Source organism: Cebus imitator, unplaced genomic scaffold, assembly GCF_001604975.1.
Source record: "Cebus imitator isolate Cc_AM_T3 unplaced genomic scaffold, Cebus_imitator-1.0 Scaffold497, whole genome shotgun sequence".
NCBI classification, from domain to species: Eukaryota; Metazoa; Chordata; class Mammalia; order Primates; family Cebidae; genus Cebus; species Cebus imitator.
This window is the reverse complement of record NW_016107812.1, coordinates 1,250,049-1,269,136: the sequence shown is the minus strand read 5'-3', so window position 1 is coordinate 1,269,136 and position 19,088 is coordinate 1,250,049. Positions and strand designations below refer to the sequence as shown.

General features: G+C 52.0%; 1 protein-coding gene across 1 annotated transcript in view; it reads left to right on the top strand.

Moving 5' to 3' along the window:
- GOLGA3 (golgin A3) overlaps positions 1–7,547 on the top strand; it is a 57,423-nt gene extending 49,876 nt beyond the window's left edge. Inside the window, exons 19-24 of the mRNA XM_037733193.1 lie at positions 2,399–2,538; positions 3,091–3,223; positions 3,395–3,517; positions 4,528–4,692; positions 5,948–6,111; positions 6,741–7,547. Of these exons, the coding sequence (XP_037589121.1) occupies positions 2,399–2,538; positions 3,091–3,223; positions 3,395–3,517; positions 4,528–4,692; positions 5,948–6,111; positions 6,741–6,945 (930 nt within the window). The 3' untranslated portion in view covers positions 6,946–7,547. The remainder of the gene's footprint in view (positions 1–2,398; positions 2,539–3,090; positions 3,224–3,394; positions 3,518–4,527; positions 4,693–5,947; positions 6,112–6,740) is intronic.
- Positions 7,548–19,088: the final 11,541 nt, after the last annotated feature.

The following is a 19,088-nucleotide window of genomic DNA, read 5'->3' as shown; positions in this document are numbered from 1 at the left end:
TGTGTGTGCACATGGGGTGTGTTTACATAGGCTCTGGTATGAATGTGCACACACGTGTTCCTGGGGTGTGGTGCGTGTGCACATGGGGTGTGTGTACATAGGCTCTGGTATGAATGTGCGCATACATGTGCCTGAGGTGTGGTGTGTGTGCACATGGGGTGTGTTTACATAGGCTCTGGTATGAATGTGCGCACACGTGTTCCTGGGGTGTGGGGTGTGTGCACATGGGGTGTGTGTACATAGGCTCTGGTATGAATGTGCGCACACGTGCCTGAGGTGTGGTGTTGTGTGTGCACATGGAGTGTGCGTACATACGCTCTGGTATGAATGTGTGCACGTGTGCCTGGGGTCTGTTGTGTGTGAATGTGGGGGGTGTGCATGCACAGGCTGTGGCATGTGCACGTACTTGGGGGGTGTGAAGTGTGTGCACAGGCTGTGGTCTGTGTGCATGCCCACATGTGCTGGGGTGTGGTGTGTGTGCACGTGGGGTGTGTGTGCAGGGGTCATGTTTGCACACTTGTGTGTGCCTGGGGTGTGACGTATGTGTGCACAGGGGATGTGCATGCAAGGGCTGTGGTGTGTGCACAGGTGTGTGCCTGGGGTGTGGTGTGTGTGTGTGTGCATGGGAGATGTGCCTGCAAGGGCTGTGGTGTGTGCAAGGGCAGTGGTGTGTGCCTGGGGTGTGATGTGTGTGCCTGGGGTGTGATGTGTGTGTGCATGGGTTATGTGTGCAAGGGCTGTGGTGTGCATGCACAGGTGTGTGCCTGGGGTGTGGTGTGCGTGCACAGGTGTGTGCCTGGGGTGTGGTGTGCGTGTGCATGGGGGTGTGTGCACACAGGTGTGTGCCTGGGGTGTGGTGTGTGTGTGCTTGGGGGTTGTGTGCAGGGGGCCGTGGTGTGTGCACACAAGTGTGTACCTGGGGTGTGGTGTGTGTGTGCATGGGAGATGTGCATGTAAGGGTTGTGTGTCCACATGGGTGTGTGTGTGTACAAGAGTCGTGATGTCTGCACACGTGTGTGCCTGGGGTGTGATGTACCCTTGTGCGTGGGCAGTTGTGCATGCAAGGGCTGTAGTGTGTGTGTGCATGTGTGTGCCTGGAGTGTGATGTGTGTGCGTGCATTTGATGCTTATGTATATGTAGAACATTTCTGTTGAGTACGGTGGCTCACGCCTATAATCGCAGCACTTTGGGAGGCCGAGGTCTCGATTGAGGCTGAGGCCTCGATCATGAGGTCAGGAGTTCGCAACCTGCCTGATGAAACCCTGTCTCTGCTAAAATACAAAAAATTAGCCACGCGTGGTGTTGGGTACATGTGGTCCCAGCTACTTGGAAGGCTGAGGCAGGAGAATTGCTTGAACCCAGGAGACGGAGGTTGCAGTGAGCTGAGATAATACCACTGCACTCCATCCTGGCAACAAAGCAAGATTCTGTTTCAAAAAAAGAAAATTTCTAGGAGGAACACAAGAAATAACTGTGGTTGTCTCTGGAGAAAGGTAGGAAAGAACACATCACTTTTCCTTTAAATCTCATTTGAATTGAACTTGTAAAAACAGGTTATAATTGCTTCACAATTCAAACCTTTTAGCCTAACTGCAAAGCTCCTTTAGTTGCTATGACCTGGCTTTGCCACATCCTTTAAGAACTTCTCTGTGGTAATGTAACTGAGATGAAAAGAAAAAGGTTCTTGATTTTTTGGGGGGGGGTGAAACAATAACGCTTCTTTATAAATAGAATTAATTTTAAGATGTGGCAGGAGTACTGTAATACGAGCAGTTAACAGCTTGCTCTTGCCCTACAGGCCTCATCCGCCCCGCAGCCCTTGCCCGGGGCCTGCTGCGGGGCTGTGGTTCTGGGCCCGTGGTTCAGGCTCGACTCACACAGTCCCCCAGCTCTCTGGCTTTCACTCTGTGCTCAGGTTTATTTTTGAGACCGGGTCTCACTGTGTCACCCAGGCTGGAGTGCAGTGGCGTGATCACAGCTCCCTGCAGCCTAGAACTCCTGAGCTCAAGTGACCCTCCCGCCTCAGCCTCCTGAGTAGTTGGGACCACCGTGCCCTGCTAATTTATTTATTTTTACGGAGACAGGGTCTTGCTTTGTTGTGCAGGCTGTGGATACACTGGAAGAAAACTATAAAAACTATTTAGTCCAGGAAATCCCAAATAAACGTGTTCATTCAACAGATGGAAGCAGCCATATCACAGGCACGTGTGCTGAGCTTCGGGTCAGGTGCTTTGATCTTTACAAGGAATGTGCCAGACCTGTGCAGAAGCACACGCCAGCAGCCAGGATGTGCGTGGGGCCGGGAGTGGCTTTGCCTTCTGTGCCCGGCATGTCATAAAGCTGCAGTTGTCATGCAGGACACTCCGGGCATGGACAACGTGGCTTCCTTCCTCCTAGGTGGCTGCTGCCAAGGTGGAAGCCGGGCACAACCGCCGCCACTTCAAGGCGGCCTCCTTGGAGCTGAGTGAGGTGAAGAAGGAGCTGCAGGCCAAGGAACACCTGGTGCAGAAGCTGCAGGCTGAGGCCGATGGCCTTCAGTGAGTCCTGGGCCCGGCCACACAAGGACTCACACACAGCTGTGTGGCAGCGGGTGGGGTCTGACTCCGCACCTTCAGCACAGCGAGGGTCCCCTGCATTTTGCAAATTACTGAGTACTTGAGTGCAAAGCCTAGGGGTAGAAGACACCCAGCTTCTGTCTCCAGAAGCCTGAGCTTCACTCACTGCCCTGTGTCCACTCCCCACCTTGCCTGTCCTTCCCCAACACAAAAAGTGCCCAGCATGCGTGCTCAGCTTCAGGTAAGATGCTGGTGCGGGGCTGATGCCGTGGCTCTGTGGGACCCCCATGCGCGGTGGTCTTGGGGCCGGCACCCTCTGGAGTCTGTGAGGGGTGCTGGTGAAACGTGGGCCTCAGGGGCTCTGTGAGGAGTGCCCAAGCGCATGTCAGGGGCACCAAGCTTGGCCGCAGCGTGGGGCGCACAGCAGAGGGTCTGCCAGGATGGTCGCCTTCCATGGGTAGCGTTTCCCAGCGGGACGGCACAGCACGCTGGAGGAGTGCGGCAATTCCGTTCTTCCTTGTTTTTCTACGCTAGGATTCAGGAGGGGAAACATTCCCAGGAGATAGCACAGTTCCAGGCAGAGCTGGCTGAGGCCCGGGCGCAGCTCCAGCTCCTACAGAAGCAGCTGGACGAGCAGCTCAACAAGCAGCCCGTGGGAAACCAAGAGGTGACAGCTCTCAGGGCTGGCCTGTGCGGGGTGGCCTGGGTGACTTCTGTCCGTCGTGATGGTTTTCTTACTGTGGTGGTAGAAGATGAGTCGAAACACAGCTAGAGCCATTTTCTAGCGCAGTGAAGACCCATTGACATTCTTTTGGTCATGTGACTTTCCCCTTTTTAGATGGAAGATCTCAAATGGGAGGTGGATCAGAAAGAAAGAGAAATCCGGTCCTTGACGCAGCAGCTGGACTTGGCGGAGCAGCAGGGCCGAAAGGAGCTGGAAGGGCTCCAGCAGCTGCTGCAGGTACCTGCGTGCAAGGCTCTGGGCGCGGTGGGAGCAGCACCTCCCCAGGTTCCTGCGCTGTGCGGCCTGAGGCCAGGTGGTGCTCTCGGGTCACTGGCACCCTCGCCGAGTTGGGCGCTCGCAAAGTCACCTGGTCCACATCATGTGGCGGGACAGGGGAAGGGCTGGCCCAGCTCCCATCCCTTGGCTGCACCGTGTGACATGGACCAAGAACGTGATTTCATGGAGTCCAGCAAATGGGAGGGTGCATGTGAAAAGGTTGCCAATTTGCCATAAGCTTCTCTACAGAGAGCTCAGGGTTTGGTCTTGACTGCTTGGGAAAGGAGCGTAATTGCTGAGTCCTCCTTGTAAATGGGGGGCTTGAGTCACAGTGAGAATTTATTCATAGGTACAGGCAGAGGAGTGTCCATCATCCAAAATCCGACTACAGGCAAGTGGCTCCTGCCTGTAGTCCCAGCACTTTGGGAGGCTGAGGCAGGAGGATCACTCAAGCCCTGCAGTGAGCTGTGGTGGCATCACTGCACTCCATCCTGGGTGAGAGTGAGACCCTGCCCTAAAAAACAAAACAGAAGCAAAAATCCAAAGTCTGAAACTTTCTGAGTATCAACATGACAAAGGAAATGCTCATTGGAACATTTCAGATTTTGGAGTAGGGCTACTCAGCTGGTAGGTGTAATGCAAATGTTCAGAAACCCAGCATTTGAAACACTGCTGGCATTTTGGATCAGGGCCACTCAGCCTGCATGCCCTACGCATAGTGAGGCTCATTCCAGCAGTAAGGCTGGGATTTGAACCAGGAGACTTTGGAGTTTGTGTAGAATGTGGTCATGGGGACACGCAGGCTCCAAGGACTGGGCTGTGGACTGTGGGTAAGAATGTGGAGGGTGTGATCGCAGCTGGCCTCACCGTCTGGATGGCTGGAGAGGGTGGCTACGAGGAGGACGTGTGTGCACTTGACCTGTGAAAATACAGACTCAGATCTTTTAAATATCTGACTTCATTTTCCATAGAATGTCAAGTCTGAGCTGGAGCTGGCCCAGGAAGATCTGTCCATGACCCAGAAGGATAAATTTATGCTCCAGGCAAAAGTGTCGGAGTTGAAGAACAACATGAAGACCCTGCTCCAGCAAAACCAGCAGCTCAAGCTGGATCTGCGCCGCAGCGCAGTAAAGACGGTACTCAGGCCCGTGCCCCTTCCGGGGTGGCTGACGTGTGCCGTAGATTCGTTGGGAGGGGAGGCTGGCAGATGTTCTAGTCATTCAGACATAAATGGATATGTGGAACCAACACTGAGCAGCTGCTGTGTAAAGTAAATGGTAATGGAGTATCCTGCTTGGATGACAGACGAAATCATTTCACTCTGGTTCCTTTTCCTGACAGCGTCTGCCTCATCCCGTGAATTCAATGCCACATTGCTCTCACGTGCCTTGTAAAGCAGATGAGAGGCTGCTCTGTGACTTGGCTGTATGTTAGGCAGTCCCTGCTGTGTGTGAAGGGCTGGGGCCCGGGAGTGGTGCCCAGGTGCCTGGCGGCTTCTGTGTTCGGTACACATCCGTGCTTTTCAGGAGGCAAGAGGGAGGGCAGCGCTGGGATTCAGAGGCCGCTTAGTGTCGTGTGTCTATCTGTGGAAAAAGTTTTTTTTTTGTTTTTGGGGTTTTTTTTTAGATGGAGTCTCGCTCTGTCGCCAAGCTGATCGTGCAGTAGCTCGATCTTGGCTTACTGCGACCTCCGCCTCCCGGGTTCAAGCGATTTTCCTGCCTCAGCCTCCTGAGCAGCTGGGACTACAGGCATCTGCACCACATCCAGCTGATTTTTCAATTTTTGTTAGAGACGAGGTTTCACCATGTTGGCCAGGCTGGTCTCGATCTCTTGACCTCGTGATCTGCCTGCCTGAGCTGCCCAAAGTGCTGGGATTACAGGCATGTGAGTCACCGTGCCCAATGGAAAAAGTTTTAAGTCCTAGAAAAGGGAGCCTAAGCTGGAAATTTAATTTCTGAGGAAAGTTTCAAGTCAAGGCCTTGCGTCTCTGATGGGAAGCTTCCAGGAGAGTTGTAGTTTACGGCTGGGCTCCGCCCTCCTGCGGACCCGGGATTCTGTGAGAGTTGTAGTTTACGGCTCGGCCCAGGATTCTATGAGAGTTGTAGTTTATGGCTGGGCTCTGCCCTCCTGCGGACCCAGGACTTAGGTTGTCTCTGCTTTGCTGTGGTTTTGTGCCTTGGGAATAAAGGTGTTTACTCAGCTCTCTCTTCGGGAGCTCCAGGGACTGTCAGGCTGTGCTGCCGTAGCGGCCGGGCCTGTCCCCTTCCCAGAGGCCCCACATCCATCCAGCTAGGGAGGCCCGTCTGCCACATGTGTGCTAGTGTGACTGGCCTGAGGGATGGGACGAGGGAGGGGATAGTGGGAAATCTAACCATGTGCTTTTAAAAACAGAGGAAGGAGCCAAAAGGTGAGGCCAGCTCCTCCAGCCCCGCCACGCCCATCAAGATCCCCGACTGCCCGGTCCCGGCCTCACTGCTGGAGGAGCTGCTGCGGCCCCCGCCCGCCGTGAGCAAGGAGCCCCTCAAGAACCTGAACAGCTGCCTCCAGCAGCTTAAGTACGACCGTGCTCCATGCTGTGCTTTAGCTAGTCTTCAAGATTCATGCCCTGTTTAGCTGGGAGGACTCTCCTGGTGCCAGCATCGAATGAATGCCCAGCAGAGTTTGAGCAGGTTTATGTAAAGTAGGGGTAACTCACACATGCAGTCTCTGAACTCAGATGGCAAGACGGAAACTGCCTGCCGTTAAACTACCCTGACAGGCCCCTGGGAGCTGGAAGGCCACACACGGCACACCTGGCAGCCTGAGGCTGAGGCAGTGTGTGTAGGGCGGGGCCAGGTGGCGTCCCGAGGGCAGGTAACAGGGAGTAGAAGTGTGTGTGCCAGGCCTCAGTGACAGCTTCCACTCCGTGGCGGCCTGGTCAGGACTGGTCCTTGAGCCTGTGTCCTCTGCACACACCCAGTGGAAGCAGAAGCCAGAGCCACATCTGTTGGCCTGTGCACAGTGTAGAGAACAGTGCCACGGACGATGAGCTTCTGTGGCCTCGGCTGGTTTGCGGGTCCCTGAAGGCACCCATGTCCACTCAGGTGCTAGTGAGCAAGGGCACGTCGGGGTCAGGCCTGTTGCTGCTGTGTTCTGAGACCTGGCCCTCGTGTGACCTGGGCCTTCTTTGCCTTCTGTCTCCCAGGCAGGAGATGGACAGCCTGCAGCGCCAGATGGAGGAGCACACCCTCACAGTGCACGAGTCCCTGTCCTCATGGACCCAGGTGGAAGGCCGACTCGCGGAGCCCACCACTGCCAGCCCTGCACCCCCTGGGGATCATGCCAACCCCCGGGGTGACACTCAGAGGCACAGCCAGAGCAGGGTTTCCAAAGAAGGGCCGGGACAGTGACCGCCGCAGGCCTGCGTGTGCGCTGCGGCCCAGGAATGCTCTTAGCAATGTTATTTATTTGATTGTGTGATCCATGTTTTTCTGAGATGGAATTTAACGAGGAGTAAAGTATGTAACGGATCGAGAGCTGAGGATTAGAAACACACTCGAAGATCACAAGTAGCTTTTCCCGTGGAATGACCAAATCTTCCAAGCCCGGAGGCATTCGGGGAGGAGTTTCTACTGTGTCTGGAGGTTACTTGCCAAAGGGCCTGTCCGGTGCTGCTCTCTGCGTGGTGCCGCAGTCAGTGGCTGGGAGAAGCTCTGCGTGACAGGGTCTGTGGCACCAGCACCCGCCCACTTCCCTGTCCATTCAGCGAGGGCTTCTCTGCAGACGAAACTTTATTTGCATCTTTGGCTTTTTACTTTCTTGGTTTTTTTGATAGCCATCCCACCACAGGATGTGAACATAGACACTGAAGATCGTAACCCAGGCTTTTCTTTGAGACAATGTTGCTCTGCCATCAGGCTGGAGTGCAGTAGCACGGTCTCAGCTCACTGCAACCTCCATCTCCCAGGTTCAAATGATTCTCCTGCTTCAGCCTCCTGAGTAGCTGGGATTATGGGCACACACCATCATGCCCAGCTAATTTTTGTATTTTTAGTAGAGACGGGGTTTCACCACATTGGCCAGGCTGGTCACAAACTCCTGACTTCAAGTGATTTGCCCGCCTTGGCCTCCACAGTGCTGGGATTACAGCCGTGCGCCACCGTGCCCAGCCTGTAACCCAGTCTTTAAGAAGCATATGCTCATATTATTTAAGGCGAACATACTTGTTTTCTTACTGATTGCCTTTTGAAATGTGTTGTTGGGAATATGTACCTGTAGGATGTAGGGATATCAGTTAGAAAATTCTAATAACTATAATTTATTTACCTTCTAAAGCCAAATATCCTTACCCAGAAAGGGTTCTTTGTTGTTTTGGTTTTACTTTGTTGCTGAGGGCCCTTCCTTCCTGTCAGTCTCTTCCTCTCAGGTCACTGCCATTGGGAAGGGGCAGCTCAGACCCTTGGTCAGGCCTGACGGCCATCCGGACACACCCCGTGTCTGACCTGGCATTTGGGGGGCACAGGGAGAGGCCAAAGGGAAAAGAAGGAGAGTGGAGGAGGAGGAGAGCCGGCAGGGGCTCCCTGCATGGACTCCTGCGGTTTCCACTGGAGCCACAGCCAGGTGTAGACCACAGGTGGTAATAAGCCTTTCTGCAGTCCTTGCACTTCTGTGCCCCAAGTGAAAATCTTTACCAGGGTGTGTAGGAACGCCTGTATTGGTGCAGTCATCAAGAGAAGTCCTGGGTCCTTTGTGGCTGTACCAGCATCGTCTGCAGAGCAGAGACACTTTCTGGAAGACACAGGTCAGCACCGTGAGGAAGGTCGCTGTGGTCTCCCAAGGTGTCTCAGAAACAGATGCCTTATTTAAAAATAGCGCTTAGTGTGTGAGATCTTCTGTTTCCCACTCCAAATCCTGAAACACGGCAGACACTGGCTGGCCGGGAGAGCTGAGGTCTGTAAGTTGTCCCCTAGTTTGCTAAGAAAATCTAAAATAATTTATTGTATGAGTTAGGAGAGAGAGAAAATGGGTCCGCATGGCCTCCTTTGCAGATGTCTGAACGAGGTTCTGAGTGTCACTGGCAAGTCCAGATGTGCTCATGTCCATATCTTACTTGTGTCTGTTTGTGGAGAAATGGTATGGAGTTTTTAAGCTATTTGTGTTGTGTTGTAATATACTTTTAGAAGGTTAATTGGTAAGGTTAAGGTAGCATCAACCACAGAGATGTTTGGTGTTTAAAAAATATTCTCTAGCAAGTATTGGAACTTCCAAAATATATGTATCATTTGTACAGGGTTAATTTTGAAATAATACTTGAAAAATTCATTATAAATATATCCTACTTTTTATCTTAAGTTGAAGATGTTATTTACTAAATCGTTCATGTACTATTAGAGAAAAAAATATGGTAATTTACGTTCTTATTTATTTTGGCTATACTGCCCCTTTGTTTTTTTTTTGTTGTTGTTTTTTTTTTTTGAGACAGAGTTTCACTCTTGTTACCCAGGCTGGAGTGCAATGGTGCGATCTCGGCTCACCGCAACCTCCGCCTCCTGGGTTCAGGCAATTCTCCTGCCTCAGCCTCCTGAGTCGCTGGGATTACAGGCACGTGCCACCATGCCCAGCTAATTTTTTTTTGTATTTTCAGTAGAGATGGGATTTCACCATGCTGACCAGGATGGTCTCGATCTCTTGACCTCGTGATCCACCCGTCTCAGCCTCCCACAGTGCTGGGATTACAGGCTTGAGCCACCGTGCCCAGCTTGCCCCTTTGTTTTCATTTTAAAATCAAATCGGGTCGGGCTTGGTGGCTCACGCCTGTAATCCCAGCACTTTGGGAGGCCAAGGCAGGCGGATCACCTGAGGTCAGAAGTTCCAGACCAGCCTGGCCAACATGGCAAAATCCCATCTCTACTAAAAATACAAAAATTAGCCGGGCGTGGTGGCACGAGCCTGTCATCCCAGCTGCTCGGGAGGCTGAGGCAGAATCGCTTGAACCCGGGAGGCGGAGGTTGCAGGGAGCCGAGATTGCACCACTGCACTCCAGCCTGGGCGACAAAGCCAGAGTCTGTCTATAGAGAAAAATAAATAAAATCAAGAAATCCCACAGACATTTGGTGGGGAGCGACTTCTTGTTTGTGGAAAGTCCTAAGTGAGTGATGTTCACTGTGTATTTGTTTTCTCTTAGGACAAAGTGATTCGGAAAATACTCAAGTGACAGTAGCTCCACGCTTCTCACGCTAGTTTTTCTGTGTGTGCCCTCGGGCGCAGTGCCTCCCCCTGGCGCTCTGTCGCCACCTGTGCCAGGGCCCCTCCAGTTTGGCGGGGCTTGGCTGCCTTTGCTCCCTACTGTGAGTCTTCTGTTTTCTCTTGGTGTTTTCATGCACGGCGGGTGGTTCTGGATCAGAGGCCTTTTGTGGTCATGCAGATACTGCCTTCAGGCTTCCTTAAGAAGACACCTAAACGAGGAAGTTGGATTTTTTTTGAATTTTTTTTATTTTGGAGATGGAGTCTTGCTCTCGCTCAGGCTGGAGTGCAGTGGCGCAGTCTCGGCTCACGGCAACCTCCACCTCCCAGGTTCAAATGATTCTCCTGCGTCTGTCTCCCAAGTAGCTAGGATTAGAGGTGCCTGCCACCACACCTGGTTAATGGTTGCATTTTTAGAGGGGTGGAGTTTCACCATGTTCGCCAGGCTGGTCTGGAACTCCTGACCTCAGGTGATCCACCCACCTTGGCCTCCCAAAGTGGTGGGATTACAGGCGTGAGCCCCCACCCCTGGCTGAAGTTGGATTTTTAAATTGCTTTCTTTATTGTTGAGGTTTTTTTGTTCTCTCCAAGGGACTCTCCTGGCACTTCTACCTCCCAGAGTTAGATTCTTCAGTGAGTAAAGTTTGAATTGTTGTTGTGGGAATGATGACGATATTTCAAGTTGGGCGTGTTGCTTATAGAACAGGGTCCCCGTCGAATTATGCGGCGTGTTCATCACCATGCCGTGTGTCACAGCCTCGCCGGGAATGTTGGCTTGGGCACTTCATGATGTCATTTCTTGTTTTTCTTACGTTCCCCAAAAAAATGTAACGTGGTTTTCGTGTATTTTTCCATGGTATATGTGAGACTGATGCCACGGGTGTGTTCCCAGTCTTTGGAATATGGATCAAGCAGTGTTTTTAATAGGATGTGAAACTGACTCTCCTCAGGCCGGGCCAAGCAGGGGCAGTGCCCACCAGAACACGGCCTGTGGGCACTGGGCTGCCCTAGCGAGCTTGGCTCAACTCCCTTCCTTGGCACAGGGATACCACCAAAGCCATGGGCCTGTAGTCACCACAACATGGACTCCCACTTCCACGACATGTTAAACAAAAACAGAATGTTGTGTGTCAAGATTCTAGGAGGGCCTGAGGGGACCAGCAAATCTGAGAGGAACATCCCGGGGCCTCTGACGCGAGGAGCGGCTTGAGTGATGCTGTGGGGTGAGACGTTCCTGAGCCTCACTGACCAGAAGGTCCCGGCAAGTCTCACCCTGTGGTGATCTCAGGCTCTGAGACGGTCTGGAAAATGCAGTGCTTTTGAGTTACTCATTTGTATTAAAAATTTCCTCACAAAAGAGAGTTCTCAAGTTGTGGCGGTTCTGGAGAAAGGGGTCACCATGTCTGACAAAGTGTAACTTTAAAAAAAAAAGCACGTTGATTTTTTACAAATTAAGTGTGCTTGGGAATTCCTTAAATTTTGTGCAATAAACTATTTTTTGGTAAAGATGTTTATATTCACTGGAAACTTCATTTTAATATTTATATTTTGTCATTTTGGGAACAACTTTTTAATCTCATGTTGTTATACTCTGTCCAACTCTGCTTTAAAATAGAATTCTCCTGTCCTGCCAATTTCAGGCAGCTGGGGAGGCGAATGCCTGTGGCTTGTGGCCGTGGCAGAAGACCGCACCACCTCCTCCCCCTCCGCCCCACTTCACTTGCAGCCATCAGCCAGGAGTAGAAACGGAGGGGAGCGAGCTTCCCGGTGAACCCGGGGGTGGAGGGTGGCCACTCTGTGCAGCGCTTCCTGAACTAGGCATCATCCTCCAGGTGCTGACCTCTTCCGGGCCTCCCTGGTGACAGACCTCAGCAATGTCACTTCCCAGATTCTCTTGGCTTTGTCATCCGTACTTTGATTTTGATCAGTAAGAGTTAACCAGGCATAAGCCAGGCACGGGCTCACGCCTGTAACCCCAGCACTTTGGGAGGCTGAGGGGGGTGGGTCACCTGAGGTCAGGAGTTCAAGACCAGCCTGGCCAACATGGTGAAACCCCGTCTCTACTAAACAAAAACTAGCCTGGTGTGGTGGCTCATGCCTGTAATCCGCACTACTCGAGAGGCTGAGGCAGGAAAATCACTTGAACTCGGGGGACAGAGGTTGCAGTGACTGAGATTATGCCACTGCACTCCAGCCTGGGTGACAGAGTTAGACTACGTTAAAAAAAAAAGTTAACCAGGTGTAGAGTTTTCAGTTAGACGTTATTAGAGGCTACCATGGTTTAAAAAGGACAGAAAAGGGGCAGGAAGCAGTGGTGGCAAGGTTTGGCCCTCTGGGGTTCATGCATGTTTTTCTTGTGACTGCATTAGCAGCTTCTGTACACAGGGAATTAATAGATCAGAATGAAAATTCCCTGACCACTTTCGTTTGTGGCTTTAACTTTCTGAAATAATATGTTTTTTTTTTTTTTTTTTTTTCGGTCTATAGTAACCCTTAAGGGGACTTGTTTGTATCTGAACTTTTTCCTTTTCTCCATGGAGTTGCTAAGTGTTTGCAGGTGCTGCACTGACTGGCTGACAGGTGGATTTTAAGCTGTGTCTTTCTCAGCAGCTCAATGCTGCACGCTGCGCCCTGCTGTGGGGCTGAGCAGTGGGTCTCACCAGTGGTTTTGGCAGAGATGGATGTGCCACTGCGTTTGGCTTAGAGGTAGCAGGTACTGTCGGGAATTTGGGTTGAGTGTACGACCAAGGATGTGTGGCTGATGGGAGGGTCACGATTTAACAATCACTAGGTCACTCAGAAGTCTGAGACCCCACGTAGTATTAGGAAGCAGGCTGGGTGCGGTGGCTCATGCCTGTAAACCCAGCAGTTTGGGAGTCATTCGAGGTCAAGAGTTTGAAACCAGCCTGGCGATATGGTGAAACCCAGTCTCCACTAAAAATACAAAAATTAGCTGGGCCTGGTGGTGTGCACCTGTAATCCCAGCTACTCGGGAGGCTGAGGCAGCCGAATTGCTTGAACCTGGGAGGCGGAGGTTGCAGTGAGTAGAGTTTGTGCCCTTGTTCTGCAGCCTGGGTGACACAGGAAGACCAAAAAAAAAAAAAAAAAAAAGGAAGCAATTACAGAGGAAACTAAGATGATCATTTACACTCCTGTCATCTAGTTTGATGGGTAAACATGATAGTTGCTGGCAGCGTCCCCAAGCCTTTCCTAGATGAGGGGAATTCCAGCACTCGGGGGGGCGTCCACAGTCAGAAGCGTTTGTTGGAACTCAGCTGCCTCTACACGTGCTTCCTCTGAGGGTGAATGTTCCAGGTTGCTGTAGAAGGTGTGCTTGGACAAAGGCCTTTCTCCTGGACGCAGGCCGATGTGAAACTGCTGCTGAGCCACCTCTGCCATTGTCTGAAGTGCCCTCTGTTCACCTGTGTGTGGGGGGCGTCTACAGCCCTCCAGCTGGCTCCACTACTCGCTGGGAGTTACCTTGGCAGTGTCCACGTCTCTAAGGTCTGACTCCAGCTGAAGTGAGGGCTGAAGGTGGTGGAGCCTCTGGGAGGTGTGAGGGCCGATCGTGGGTGCCTGAGGCAGCTGAGGGCTTGGAGGTGGGCACCTCCAGCCCCAAAGGCAGAGTGTCCGGAGCACCCCCACGATGCTTGTCTCTGCAGCCCGCGGCTTGGGGGTTTCTGCAGGAGATTTGTGGGCTTTTCTACAAAAGGTCGGGGTTGGATACCACCTTCACAGTGAAATACACACACACACACACACACACACATATATATATATATTTATATATAATTTTTTTTTGAGATGGTTTCATGCATGTTGCCCAGGCTGGAGTACAGTGGCGCCATCTCAGCTCACTGCAGTCTCGGCCTCTCAGGTTCAAGTGATTCTACTACCTCAGCCTCCCAAGCAGCTGAGATTACAGGCGCCCGCCACCACACTCGGCTAATTTTGTATTTTTAGTAGAGATGGTTTCACCATGTTGGTCAGTCTGGTCTCAAACTCCTGACCTCAGGTGATTCACCCGCCTCGGCCTCCCAAAATGCTGGCGTTACAGGTGTGTGCCATGTTACAGCAGCTGGCACAACATAAAAACAAACAAACAAACAAAAAACAGGCGTAAGCCACCGCGCCTGGCCGGAATATTTTTGAATGTCATGTCTAAATGCCCTGAAACCCACAGAGGGTCAGTTCTCGTCTCCCTCACAGAGCCTCTCCCACAGCATTTCAGTTCTTGCAGGATTCCTTCTGAGCATTAAACATACATTTCTGGAGACTGGATAGACATGTCAAGTGGATCTTCCCAAAAAGCATTAAAAAATGTCCTATGTTCACCCAGAAAGCCCTCCTGCCACCTGCCTGTGTCGGGCAGTCCCTCTGGCTGGGCGTCTGACGGTCACAGCCGCAGCTCCCCTGGCGCCCCTCATTCCCTGCATCAGCCCAGGTCCTGCCTGGTTGTGGAGTCTGTGCCTTTCTCCTTGGGGCCCATGACCTCCTCCAGTTGAGGGACTCCGGCATCCCGCCAGGGCAGTCCCTGTGCCTTCATTTCCTCTGCTGAACCACCTGGACTGGGCTATTTTCCTGACCAGACCCTACTGCATGTAACACAGGACATTCCACAAGCATTAAACAGCCCTTGATAACAGTGTGGCCAGGCGCGGTGGCTCACGCCTGTAATCCCAACACTTTGGGAGGCCGAGGCGGGTGGATCACGAGGTCAAGAGATCGAGACCATCCTGGTCAACATGGTGAAACCCCGTCTCTACTAAAAATACAAAAAATCAGCTGGGCGTGGTGGTGCGTGCCTGTAATCCCAGCTACTCAGGAGGCTGAGGCAGGAGAATTGCCTGAGCCCAGGAGGCAGAGGTTGCGGTGAGCCGAGATTGCGCCATTGCACTCCAGCCTGGGCAACAAGAGCGAAACTCCGTCTCAAAAAAAAAAACAAAAAAAAAACAGTCTGAATGGCCTTTAAAGTAAGGTAACCCAATTAATATTGAAAAAAGAGGAAGGAAAACATAGCTACTCCCTGTTAATCTAAGGCTTATTCCTGAGGCTGTTTTTTCAGTAAGTGGGATAATATCACATTGTTCCACCTACCTGGGTCTACTATGAAGATTAAATAAATATAAGCTGGGTGCAGTGGCTCACGCTTGTAATCCCAGCACTCGGGAGGCTGAGGTGTGAGGATCGCTCTAGTGCAGGAGGTCAAGGCTGCAGTGAGCAGTGATCATGCCACTGTGCTCCAGCCTGGGTGACAAGAGTGAGACCCTGTCTCAAAAAACAGAAATATATCTGAATTTGGCCTGTAAAGTGTAAATTCTAGAGCTGTGAAAGACTGCTGGAGATTCGGCTTCCTCCGTCTCAGTTCACAGCATTCACCTCTGGTCATTCCTGCTGCTACAGGAGCCTGCTCTCAGGTGCCAGCAAGGTGGCACATGTGCTGGCATCTCAGGTGCTGGCATGTGTGTCCGGGTGCATTTTACAGCCAGGCCTGGGGGCCAGGCTGTAGGTTTATTTTACATCATTACTCAGGGCCACACAAGACCTCCCTGCCTTGACTCCACACCTTTCCAATGCATTCCTCACGCTACAGCAGTGGCCTCTCTTGCAAACGCAGCTCAGGCCTTCTTACTCCTCCAATTAAACCTTTCTGTGGCCGGTGGGAAGTTGGTCTCACGGTCAAATCCTCACCGACAGAAGCAGCAGTGCTTGCCACCCTCTGGGCAGACAGGTCACCTCCATCCTCACCTCCTGCCCTCCAGAATGTCTTGATTCCTCAAACAAGCATGTTCTCACTCTTCTCTCACTGAAGGATGTTCGAGACAGGTGTAGATTAGACCTCCCCACTCCATCCCTGGGGCTCACACGGCCCCCTTGTGACCTGGGTTCAGACATGACATAGAAGTTAAGCTACAATCAGCAATAAAATCAGAATTGCCCTCAGCAAAGGCCACTGATTCCAAAAGTTTCATTTCGTTCATTCACTGGGAGTCCACTTCTACCTGGAGAAGTTTACATCTCAATTTTTTTTCATTTTTACCTAAACAGTGGCCAACAGAGGGTTGGCAGCTGAACAGTGGAGTTTTTCTCCACGTTTTCCTGTGATTATTCCCTTCTCATTTAACTGGGTGTGGATGCATCAGATGGGGGTGAGGACACGGCCCTACCAGGACCCTAGCTGCTTACCTGGATTCCACAGAAGTCCTGGTGTCAAGATCTGGTCAGGCTGGTGGCACTGCTGCACCAGAGCCCTCAAGCATGAAAACAGGACAGACCAGGACAGCTTCACGGTGCGAGAACAAAAAGGCCGTCCACCCCTGTTGATCCTCAGCGTCCTCCTGCCGAGAACAGCTCTCCCGGTCCCACTTCCAGTCCCCCTCCAAGGTGAGAAGGGAGAGAAAGGACAGGGGCGCACACTGTGGACGCTCCTGTAAGGTCAGCTCCGTGGCTGCATCTGTCACCATTCGTCCACTCTCCATTGCCTTTGCTTAGTCACGTGGCCGCTGGACGTGTTCAGGGGATGGCAGCGTGTCCCCTAGCCACTGGGAGGTTATTAAGGCTGGAGAGTGGACACTGTGGCAGCAGTTGACCACAGCTGACCATTTTCCAAGTCAGTTCTCGGTTCTCCCAGAGCTACTTGGGTTTATGATTCAGACGACAAAGTCCCTATGATGGGCAGGAACCCTGCCACCCCTATATGGCATGCATATACGTAAAACTTGAATTTATGGTTTAAGCTATTAGTGTAACAACTTGTTATAAAGCCCCTCTGTAGCAAGGACTTACAGAATTACTCTTTTATTTATGTATGTATGTGTTTATTTTTTAGACAGGGTCTCCCTCTGTCTCTCTCTCTCTCTCTCTCTCCCAGGCTGGAGTGCAGTGGCACAATCTTGGCTCACTGCAGCCTTGACCTCCCAGGCTCAAGTGATCCTCCCTCCTCAAAGCATGAGCCACCACCTCCAGCTAATTTAATATTCAGTACAGACAGCGTCTTGCCATGTTGCCCAGGCTGGTCTCCACCTCCTGGGCTCAAGCGATCCTCCTGCATTCGCCTCCCAAGGTGCTGGGATTACATGCATAAAGCACTGTGCCCAGCCAAGTAGATACTATGATCATCCTCATTTTACCAAGAAGAAGCCTGAGGTTCAGGGAAGTAAGTAATTCACCCAGTTACCAAGAGGCAGGCAGCAGCAATGGCCCATGTTCATAAAGAGGTCAAAACGGGGAGGTGCTGAGGACAGAATACTGTTCTCAAGTACCTACTAATCAAAAACGGCAATGGCAACGTTTCATTCTAACAAGGTACTCCTTATTCTGTTTTTAAATTTAGGCAGCTTTTTTTTCGAGACAGCCTCGCTCTTGTTGCCCAGGCTGGAGTGCAGTGGGGCCATCTGGGCTCATCGCAACCTCCGCCTCCGTGGTTCAAGTGATTCTCCTGCCTCAGCCTCCAAAGTGGCTGGGATTACAGGCACACGCTACCATGCTTGGCTAATTTTGTATTTTTAGTAGAGACAGGGTTTCTCCATCTTGTCAGGCTGATCTCGAACTCCTGACCTCAGGTGATCCGCCTGCCTTGGCCTCCCAAAGTGCGGGATTACAGGTGTGAGCCACCATGCCCAGCTAGGCAGATTTTACCGTTTAATGTTTTTCTTCCCATTTATCAACCTTGTAGCCAAAACTTTGCTGAGTTTTTAACAAATGTGTGCCCAGTTTATTATCAACCCACACGAGATACAGAGCATCTTGAGAAAGCTCCTCATGCCCCTTTCCATGTAACCACCCCAGTTACAGTCAGCAGCCGTTCTGAGTTCTCTCACCATAAGCTTATCTGTTCTTAAGACAAACGACAGCCAGATGGGATGGTTCATGTCTGTAATCCCAGTACTTTGGGAGGCCGGGTGGCGGGGGGAGGGGTGCATCACCAGAGGTCTGGAGTTTGAGACCAGCCCAGCCAACATGGCAAAACCCTGTCTCTACTCAAAACACAAAAATCAGCCAGGCGTGGTGGCATGCAGCTATAATCCCAGCTACTTGGGAGACTGTGGTAAGAGAATCACTTTAACCCCAGGGGAGCAGAGGTTGCAGGGAGCTGAGATCACACCACTGCACTCCAGCCTGGGAGACACAGAGACTCCATCTCAAAAAGAAAAAACAAAAAAACAAATGGAATTGTATAGTATGCATTCTTTTATGTTTGGTTTCTTTTGCATGGTGTATTTTCGAGATTCAGCCATATTGTTCCTGAACAGTATGTGACTTTGTGATAATGACAGCATGTGCCTATGACAATTTCACAATTTGTCTATTTACCTACTGACATTCTTTTGGGGAGTTCCCAGTTTGAGGCTACCATGTTTTGAACAAATCTCTGTGGATTTCCAAGTTCGTTGCTCTAGGGTAAATCCCTAGGGCTGCACCGCTGCGCCATTGGAAGGTTGTCTTAGTCCGTTCAGTCCGTTCTGGCTGCTCTTATAAAATACTGTAAACTGGGGAGATTACGATGAGCAGAAATCTCTCAGTTCTGCAGGCTTGGAAACGCAAGGACAGGTGCCTGCAGACTGAGGAGGTGGTGAGGGCCCACTTCTAGTGTATCGATGGGGCCTTCCTGAGTCTCGCTCCGTCCCCAGGCTGGCGTGCAGGGGCGCGATCCTGGCTCACTGCAACCTCTGCCTCCCGGGTTCAAGCGATTCTCCTGCCTCAGCCTCCCAAGTAGCTGGGATTACAAGCGCGTGTCACCACACCCGGCTAACTTTTGTATAAAGAGATGGTGTTTCGCCATGTTGACCAGGCTGGTCTTGAACTCCTACCTCAGGTGATCCGCCCGCCTCGGCCTTCCAAAGTGTTGGGGTTACAGGGTTTACCTTCAGTAAAATCCTCCCCCACGTTTTTTCGAGACAGGGTCTATCAGGTTGGTGCAGCAGTAATTGCGGCTTTTGCCGTGTCTTTCAAAATATTTGCCCAGGCTGGTCTCGAACTCCTGGGCAGAGGAGATCCTCCTGCCTGGGCTCCCAGGGCGCTACGACTCCGGACGTAGCCGCGGGGCGCGTCAAGGCAGCTTGGTGAAGAAACGTAAACGGGAAGCTCCGGCGGCCTCCCCCGCGCGGCGTCCGGCCGGTTCGCGTCCAGGTGAGAGGCGCCTCCTCACTCCTGGTCGGGACCGGGCGGCCGCAGGCGGTCCTCGGGCTCGGACCACACGAACCTGGCGGCCGCACGCCCGGAAGGTCTGCTCCGCTCTCGGAGCCACGGAGCGCCGCAGGGAGGCTAGGCCCCGGCCCGGGAGGCAGCGCGGAACCGCCGCCCCGCCCCC